The sequence below is a fragment of the Perissodus microlepis genome, chromosome 15, assembly GCF_051167445.1.
Source record: "Perissodus microlepis isolate ML-2025 ecotype Zambia chromosome 15, ASM5116744v1, whole genome shotgun sequence".
Classification (NCBI taxonomy): domain Eukaryota; kingdom Metazoa; phylum Chordata; class Actinopteri; order Cichliformes; family Cichlidae; genus Perissodus; species Perissodus microlepis.
Window position 1 is genome coordinate 37,445,615 of NC_140475.1, and position 9,826 is coordinate 37,455,440.

General features: G+C 40.0%; 1 protein-coding gene across 1 annotated transcript; it reads right to left on the bottom strand.

The window, feature by feature from the left end:
• Positions 1–3,428: 3,428 nt before the first annotated feature.
• On the bottom strand, positions 3,429–5,606 carry LOC146372640 (uncharacterized). The gene is made up of 4 exons (XM_084952583.1): positions 5,361–5,606; positions 3,824–4,647; positions 3,650–3,730; positions 3,429–3,566 (listed from the first exon to the last, which is right to left on the bottom strand). Exons 1-2 carry the CDS (start codon positions 5,431–5,433, stop codon positions 4,040–4,042), a joined length of 681 nt encoding a protein of 226 aa, XP_084808709.1. The 5' UTR covers positions 5,434–5,606; the 3' UTR covers positions 3,429–3,566; positions 3,650–3,730; positions 3,824–4,039.
• Positions 5,607–9,826: the final 4,220 nt, after the last annotated feature.

Below are 9,826 nucleotides of genomic sequence, written 5' to 3' on the forward strand. Positions count from 1 at the left end.
TGTTTACTTGTGTACAATAAATAATCAAAAACACAGGATTATTCTGCAATGCTTCATTACTCACTAATGTTACAAATGTTGAAAGGTAAAAGTGTTCAATAAAATCCTAAATATTGCAAATTGCTGTAAGAAGTCAGTTCTTCTTTCGCTGCTTTAGGACACATCCCATTATATTGACTACTGTACACACACTACTTAATATTTAAGGTACAAAAAATACTGGTTTCTGTGCATGCATCTGCAGTGAAGGTGTGTGTTGTTTTGCCATGCAGCTTTTACTTACTTAGGCGCAATCAAGCACTCTTCTTCATTTTGCCTACCATGAAGTCAAGCCAAAGAAACAAGAAAAGAAAACGATTTTTCTGGTATCTGAAGTATAACAGTTCCCTGAACTACCTCTGATAGTGTCCTCATCATCATAATATTCCCTTTATTTATGATTAGTTATCTTTATCTTCAGAGGTGTGGGTGACAGTTTTAGTGTTTGCTTTAAAAAATAAAAAACAACAAAAACTCAAAACAAAAACTTGAAATATATATATTCTATATACATATATAGAGATGCTCACTCCTGATTGGACACTGAGCTGCACCACCTTCTCCTTCACTCCTCCACCTTGCTGTCCTCTGTGCTCTCTCTCCTCCATCTCCAGGGAACAAATCAGAGTCTGAGCACCAAACCTGTGGACTGTTAGTCTGCAGATAAGAAGGAAAACACACAGAATTCTCATGTTTGCCATTTTTCATACCGTATTATTATCGTATATTAGTTTACCAGTCCAACAGATTTATTTTCCCAAATGGATCATTACAGCTTTTGCCACACTGGTCCACTTGATTGTCAAAGTGTATTAGCTCTTTATTATTTCTTTCTTTTCTTTGAAATGATTACAATCAGAACGGACAGGACTGGGGGATGGGAAAGAGAAAGATGAAGAAAAGAGAAGTTGGGAAGATGCTCAACAGAAGGAGATGGAAAGCAAAAAAAATAGGAGAAGAGAGAGAAGACACTAAAAATCTGATCACCTGCTGGGAAAATAAAAACAAGCAAAAAGAGAAAAACACAGTAGCGAAACCACAGCAAAAACCAACATAAGCATAAGTTATAGTAAATAATAAATATCTCCACATCCCGGAAGGGTCCTGATCGAGCCACAGGGGCCATAAACTGACAGTTTATTTATAACTAGAAATAATAAAGCAGTTGACGTGTTTCAGGCTGTGACTTTTAGTATCTGTTGGTACTTCATCACTTTGAATAAGTGTAAGTCAACACCAGGCCGCACTTTCAGTCTTTCCATTAAAGAAATGAACAAGAATCCATTGTTTTCACCATTAAACAATAAAATATGCTTCTTGACTCCTTGATGCAGGTGCCCACCTACGACCTGGTTTATTAATACTAAGCTAAAGAGGAAAGCAACTCACTGTAGTTCTCACAGCTCAGGACAAGCAGACACCTGATGTTGAGTGACTGAATGGAACTAAAACAAGAATTCATAATTATGTTTGTCTGCCATGAACACGTGATGATAAAACTCTGCATATGCAGTCAGGAGACTGATGACCTGTGAAATGAGCTGTTAGAAATGTGCAGATATGTGTAAACATTGATCAGCATTTAACATCCAGGATGGAGCAAAACTTCTGACCTGCATGTATGAGAACCTTTAATCACATCATCTTTGTAGTGAAATAGCTGATGACTCATTAAACGTTTCCATGTAATTTATCCACAGTGAAAAATATTCACTTTGCTGGATCTGAAAATCACGTGTTCATTTCATTAGACACTAGCAATACTATTAAACTGGACCTTATCATTATCATATAGCACTAAATGTGAAACTGTGTCATATAACAATCTATACATGTAATATGTGTTTGCCTGAATCTTCCAGCACAAACAGAAAGACGAGCTGTTGTCTGAGTATCAACGCAAGTACACACCAGAAATCGTTCAGTAAAGACAAATTTAATAAATGAAAGCTGGTGAGAGGGCCTTTGATGTTTCTCTTTGGATCATCCTTCCATCCATTTCTTCTGCTTATCCAATTCAAGATTGGAGCCATCCCAGCTGTTATGGGGCCAGAGGCGGGGGTACAACCTGGACAGGTCAGTCTAACACAGAGAAACAGACAACCATTCACACTCACATTCAACCTAACTGCATCTCTCTGGACTGTGGGATGAAGCTGGAGTACCTGGAGGGAACCACAAAGGCGCCAGGACTGTCTTGCTCTCAGGTGACGGCCGTTCACGCTGCTCTGAACACTCTCAGTTGTCTTTGGATCATCCTGTTGTTTGTCTCCCAGTGTCGTTACTGCTCCTCTCCTTTCAAAGACAAACACCAAATAACACCAAATGAGAGTGAATCACTTCAGAACAACGTGAACACTCCTGGTTATTGTGAGCAAACGTCATAACAAGATGAATATATTTACCATTTTACTGAGGGAAAATCTTCTGTGTGGTGTTTCTTCTCATCTTGGCTCTTTTTCCTGACACCCCGTCAAGTCTGTGACAAGTCTGTGACTTGACAGGCCCACCACCCCGTGCGGGTGGTGGGCCTGCGGGAGGATGGGCCCATGTCTCCTCTTCGGGCTGTGCCCGGCCGGGCCCCATGGACTAAGGCCCGGCCACCAGACGCTCGCCCTCGGGCACCCTCCCTGGGCCTGGCTCCAGGGCGGGGCCCCGGTAACCCTATCCCGGGCAGGGTAAACTGTTCCCTCGATATTCTTTTCATAAGGGTCTTCTGAATCGCTCTTTGTCTGGTCCCTCACCCAGGACCAATTTGCCATGGGAGACCCTACCAGGGGGCAAAAGCCCCCAGACAACATAGCCCCTGGGATCCCTGGGACACACAAACCCCTCCACCACGATAAGGTAGCGATTCAAGGAGGAGAAAATCCTGGATAAAGGATAATAATTAATAACATCATCAAAACAGACAAACCTGAAAGAATTGCTGATCAGAGCTGTGACAGAGTCACAGATTAGTTGGATGTATACTTATCTTTCACAATGAGAGCGTTTGCATAGACGTCTCTTCAGGTCTTTTTATTGTTTTCTTTCTGGAGAGGAAAGTGATGAGACTGATGAGGAAATACCAAATACAAAGACTGACAAAGGGAACTGAAAAAGTCTAACCAAAACCTATACTGGGGGAAAACTGTAGGAAACAGAACTACTGAGGCAAGGAAACACGAGGGGACGGAGACTAACACTCTGACAAGGGACAAAGGGAGACTGACACAATATTTACACACAGGAGGCTGATTATGGGAACTAAGGACACATAGAAACACAGCTGAACCGAATAAGAAATGAACAACAAGTCGAAACAAACTCTAATGACAGTTCAACAAGTTTCTAAACACAACAAATAACTTTCAGGATGTTTCAACAATGTGTAAAATGAGTTCTTATCTTTTTTTGTGAGAGGGCCTTCAATGTTTCTCTTTGGATCATCCTTCCATCCATTTCTTCTGCTTCACCAATTCAAGATTGGAGCCATCCCAGCTGTTATGGGGCCAGAGGCGGGGGTACTACCTGGACAGGTCAGTCTAACACAGAGAAACAGACAACCATTCACACTCACATTCAACCTAACTGCATCTCTCTGGACTGTGGGATGAAGCTGGAGTACCTGGAGGGAACCACAAAGGCCCGAGGACTGTCTTGCTCTCAGGTGACGGCCGTTCACGCTGCTCTGAAGACCCTCAGTTGTCTTTGGATCAAATAACACCAAATGAGAGTGAATCACTTCAGAAACACTCCTGGTTATTGTGAGCAAACGTCATAACAAGATGAATATATTTACCATTTTACTGAGGGAAAATCTTCTGTGTGGTGTTTCTTCGCAGCGTGACTCTTTTTCCTGACTTTTAGAAACAAGAGGCAGAAAAGAAAGAATAAAAGTTAAAACCTCGACGATTTTCAAATATTTTAGGACATTATTTTAGAAACAACCTTAAGCACTATTTACTACTTACCACTTTGTTCAGGCTTGCTGACGTTCGACATGCTTCACTGTATATTATAATCTCAAGCGCTTCCTTGCTTGAGTCGGGCTCCGGATGCTGCTCTCTTCCTCCGCCTTCCTCTTAGCACGCTTTGCCGACATATTTAGAACACGGCAGAGCACCGAAGTGAGAACTCTGCCGTCCGCGCTGTAGTCTGTTACTCTCCAGCGGTTCTTCATCTCAGTGTCCTCTGTTCGGTAAACAGTGGAGATGACTCTTGTGATGGGGAGGCCGTCGACAGTCAGGGTGCGGACACAGTTCCTCCGATCTGCCTTCAGCACAGCAAGATCTGCTTTCTCTGGAAGAACTGGAGTCAGGAAGCGTGGATGAGAGCTGGAGCCCGCAGGCGGCAGCATCATGCCAGCTGGTGAGTCTGTAGGAGGAGAAGGAGTGGTGTTCTCTCTCTGGCTCTGCCTCACATCGACAAATGGTGTCGTCACCTGGTCCCGGTAGGACCATCCTTTAAAAGGTATGTCAGGAAAGTCCTTGGACCCAGTCACCAGGTTATGGTAAAGAGTGAGGACCAGGGGGGGCATGGAGTCCAGATGGCTCCTGTTCAGTTCACGGTTCCTCAAGTTAATGACGACCATCTGAGGTGCAGTGACTGGACTCACCAGATCAGCTACGAGAAAGCAAAGCGTGCGTCTACGTTAATCATGTGATCACACAAATTAAAGCCTGAATTTAAATTGTGCAGACATGGCTTTACATCATCATAAGCTCTTCCACACACAAACAGTAAGAAGCTCCCAGCAGAACTCATTGTTTATGAAAGCCTTCACATTTTTCACCTGGTAAAAGTTTTCATGTTGTGTAAGGCTGCATGGACTTTCACTGAGGTTTTAATACGCATTCACATTAAGGAGTAATATCTTCATATTAGTTGAGCATCGATATTTTGAGAATAAAGCAGCTACATTTAGGTGAGAAACCTCCCACCTCCTTATTGCAGGCACACACTGTTTCAATCTCAAACTCATCCAGCGACTCTGTGAACTTTTAAAACTCCATTCTCCAGCTTTACACATTCACAATCTATGAAACTTTCACGTATAACTCAGCGCCAGCAGCCCAAACATGTCAACTCAAACCCTCTACATGCAAAAACGGCCCGCGCGCTGACGTCAGCGTCCTCCAATGCCTTAGCAATTAAAAAAAAAACATGGCGCCATCTTTATAGTGTACTGGCACACGTTAAAATTGATGTTACTCAAGTATGAAACATCTCATCCTAAATGTTAACACTCATGAAGTCCTACTTCCAAACAATAAAAGACAAAAATCTAAGTTGTATTTGTTTGCTAGCACTCTGACATATTAGCCTGCTGTACTCACCATAGCGTTGATCTATCACCTCCTCAATGAAAAGGGAGATCAGGTGCATCTCGCGACTGAAGTTTGAAGTCATTTTGCAAATCCTTCTTGAAGATTTTCAAACGTTAGCTGTAGTTTGAAAAATCCGAGTTTTCACAGCACTAGTGGGAAAAAGCTCCTGTTTGCGCTCAAACGTGAAACCCGAATTCCCATTTTGCCTCCTGCTTTTATACCTGCACTCAAACACGTCATCATCACCATGACACCCAGTGTCACCGAAAATCAATTGTATATATTTAAAATAAAGTTCGTCTAATTATCATAGTTTTTAAAAAATATATATATTTCTCATTTTATTTTACTGTTTTATTCATCCTTTTTAAAAAATATATTGCCAAACTTTGTCGTTTTAATTCTTTAAAAAATCATTAATTCACCAGTTTACAAAAATGAAGATCGATATCTGAAATTTAAATTAATAAATAAATAACTACAATTGATAATGGATTTTTAGCATTAAAGAATAGTTTTTCAATGCTTTAAATGTTATCAGAGCCGATGTTGTGCCAAAAAGTGATCGCAGTCCAAAAAGTGATTTACGGTATTGAAACGTTTGTTTGTGTCATGACATTTGTAAACAGTTGATGTTTAAGGTGCAGTTCATGTGGAAGCCAGAGGAGGGTGGTGTTGTGCGCATAATACAAAGTGATGGCGAAACCTAAAAGACGGTGTCATGTCTGCTCCCTGAAGCAATCTCATAACAGTTTCGATCTATTTCAAGCCAGTTAGCACATTTCTGTTATGAAGTGCAATCATTTTTTGGCAGTAAACTTTTAAATCCTTTTATTATGAATATCACATTCTCAGACTTTCAAGAGAGACCAGACCAATAGGGCAGCAGAAATCACAAAAATAAATAAATAAATAACAGTTTTATAAAGATTAAAACAGTAAAAAAAAAAAAAAAAGACTGGAATGATTATGATGTATAACACAGAATATGTACAATAACAGAGTTATAAACACACCTAGAAAACACGTGATACTTTTATTTCATCTATAACCTCTGTGCAAATTTTGTTGACTGCAAAGTGTTTATGAATATGTTTTTAAAAGCTGGTTATCTGACTGTCAGGTAATAGCAATTAAAAAGAAAGCTGATTCTTATTATTCCTGAATGGAAAAAGTCCATTATGAATTTTTGTTATGAATTTCATTTATCAATCCACCTCCTCACTGCTCTTTCCCGGTGCAGCAGCCAGAGTTGGATCAAACAGCCAGATGGCTTCTGGAGGAAGACTAACTGCAACAAAGGGTCTCTGGGAGGCTGCTCAGGCACAGCAGCTGAAAAATCAAAGATGAAATAAAAACTGGACCTGATCATGGTGCTGGATGAGACAAAAAGTCTAGATGATAAACCAGTGTATGAATTAGTAACACTGATTATGATGATCATGTTTAGGTGGAAACTAGCGAGCTAACTTCCTGCTAACCTCTAACTCAGTTAAATTGAATAAACTCTGTTTTCATGGATGCCTGGATGTTAAACTTAGTTGTTAAACCTGGTAAAGCAGCAACACTGATCATTTTATTAAAGATGAAAGAAGTTAGACTGTTTTTAGCTCTCAGTGATCCCTCAGTGTTCGTTTGACTTTGGGACCTGAAATATGGCAGCTTTTCACTTACACATTTTTGAACCACTCATTCATAGAAATAGTTTCCAGTCAAAGATCTGGACAGATCCACCAAGTTCACAGTAGTTTTACAATTTTCTGCAGCGCAGAAAAAAACCCCTGAAAACATCACACTTCTGAAGTAACACATTGTGATTCATGTACAAACAACCAGTGTTGGTCAAGTTACTTGAAAAAAGTAATCAGTAACTAATTACTGATTACTTCCCAAAAAAAGTAATCCCGTTACTTTACTGATTACTTATTTTCAAAAGTATTTAATTACTTAGTTACTTAGTTACTTTTTAAAAACACGATTTACTACCTGAATAGGTGAGAAGACGATAGATCTTTCAGCCCAATCCTACTTTTTCTACATAATCCATCATACAAAATGTAATCAAATGGAAAAGTCTCTTTTTAAAACTTGTTTTATTAGTTTTAACCTTTTAACTATATGCATCAAGCAAAAATTTAATTATATGCAACATTCTCTGACTGGAAGAAAATTGTTTAACATTTAAACCTATTTTCTGCACATTCCAGCTCATAAAATAAAATATTTTTTGTGTTTACACTCACGCTTTCAAATAGATGCAAGTAAAACACAGCAGAAAATAAATAAAGTCAAAGACTAGCGGTCCTTTTGCTCTATTTTCACCTGTAAAGCAGGAGTAGGATAGGCGGAGGTTTACCCTGGTGCAGGTTTGCCGCAGCGGTCAGTTGAAGAATCCGCGAGTTTCTCTGTGAATTTCCCATTACGTGGTAGCGCACTCGGTGCTTGCTTGGAAGTTTAGGGGTTTTTTTTCGCTGTAAAAAGAAGTTTTCTTCCCACGCACAACGGACACTAATGTTTTTGTCACTTTTTATGGAATCAAACTCAAAGTAAGGTCAGTACTTCCACGCTTTAAACGCTGCACGCTCATAATCTCTCCCGCACTCGATATATTATCCATTGTTGATCTGCACACAGCTGTTGTCACAAACGTCGCACTCGCTTATGTCAATGTCATGAGACATTCTCGCAGAAAAAAAAATCACGGTTTTAGTAACGCAGCGTTCCTACGGGAGAGTAATGGTAATCTAATTACCATTTTTGCAATAGTAATCCCTTACTTTACTCGTTACTTGAAAAAAGTAATCGGATTACCGCACATGACAAAGCTGATTCTTATTATTCCTAAATGGAAAAAGTCCATTATGAATTTTTGTTATGAATTTCATTTATCAATCCACCTCCTCACTGCTCTTTCCCGGTGCAGCAGCCAGAGCTGGATCAAGCAGCCAGATGGCTTCTGGTGTCATGAACTGGCTGTGTGGAGGCAGAAGAGGACCCAAACGCAAAACTCACGGAGACGAAAAGCTGAACTCAAAATCACTGCTTTATTGCAGGCTTCACAAAGAAACAGAACTAAACTGGGAATGCTAACAGAAGACCGAGGGAACACAGAAAGACACACAGGTTCGGGGAGGAGACATGGACAACGCGACACTGAACTGAGGGAGACATGCACATAAATACACAGAGGGTTAACGAGGGAAGTGGGAGCACACGGGGAACACAGCTGACACAGATAATCGTAACGAGACGCGGCAGGAGTGAACACAACATGACGCATACTGACGAGAGACTGTCAAAGTAAAACAGGAAGTACACAGAGGTTCAGACAGGAGGAGAGAGAGCACGGGGAGAACACAGACATAACGGGCTGGGGAAAACATGGAATAAAACACAAGGAGAGACGAGGGCTCAAATACACAGAGGGGCACACAGGGGGTAAGAGTCACAAGGGGAAAACACATAAGGAACAACGTAACAGGGCAACCCAGGAAGCATGGCCTAAATAAGGAACAAAATACAAAAATACATGAAAACTAAGAATACTGGGCCAACATGGCCCAGGACCATGACATCTGGAGGAAGACTAACTGCAACAAAGGGTCTCTGGGAGGCTGCTCAGGCACAGCAGCTGAAAAATCAAAGATGAAATAAAAACTGGACCTGATCATGGTGCTGGATGAGACAAAAAGTCTAGATGATAAACCAGTGTATGAATTAGTAACACTGATTATGATGATCATGTTTAGGTGGAAACTAGCGAGCTAACTTCCTGCTAACCTCTAACTCAGTTAAATTGAATAAACTCTGTTTTCATGGATGCCTGGATGTTAAACTTAGTTGTTAAACCTGGTAAAGCAGCAACACTGATCATTTTATTAAAGATGAAAGAAGTTAGACCGTTTTTAGCTCTCAGTGATCCCTCAGTGTTCGTTTGACTTTGGGACCTGAAATATGGCAGCTTTTCACTTACACATTTTTGAACCACTCATTCATAGAAATAGTTTCCAGTCAAAGATCTGGACAGATCCACCAAGTTCACAGTAGTTTTACAATTTTCTGCAGCGCAGAAAAAAAAACCCTGAAAACATCACACCTCTGAAGTAACACATTGTGATTCATGTACAAACAACCAGTGTTGGTCAAGTTACTTGAAAAAAGTAATCAGTAACTAATTACTGATTACTTCCCAAAAAAAGTAATCCCGTTACTTTACTGATTACTTATTTTCAAAAGTATTTAATTACTTAGTTACTTAGTTACTTTTTAAAAACACGATTTACTACCTGAATAGGTGATAAGACGATAGATCTTTCAGCCCAATCCTACTTTTTCTACATAATCCATCATACAAAATGTAATCAAATGGAAAAGTCTCATTTTAAAACTTGTTTTATTAGTTTTAACCTTTTAACTATATGCATCAAGCAAAAATTTAATTATATGCAACATTCTCTGACTGGAAGAAAATTGTT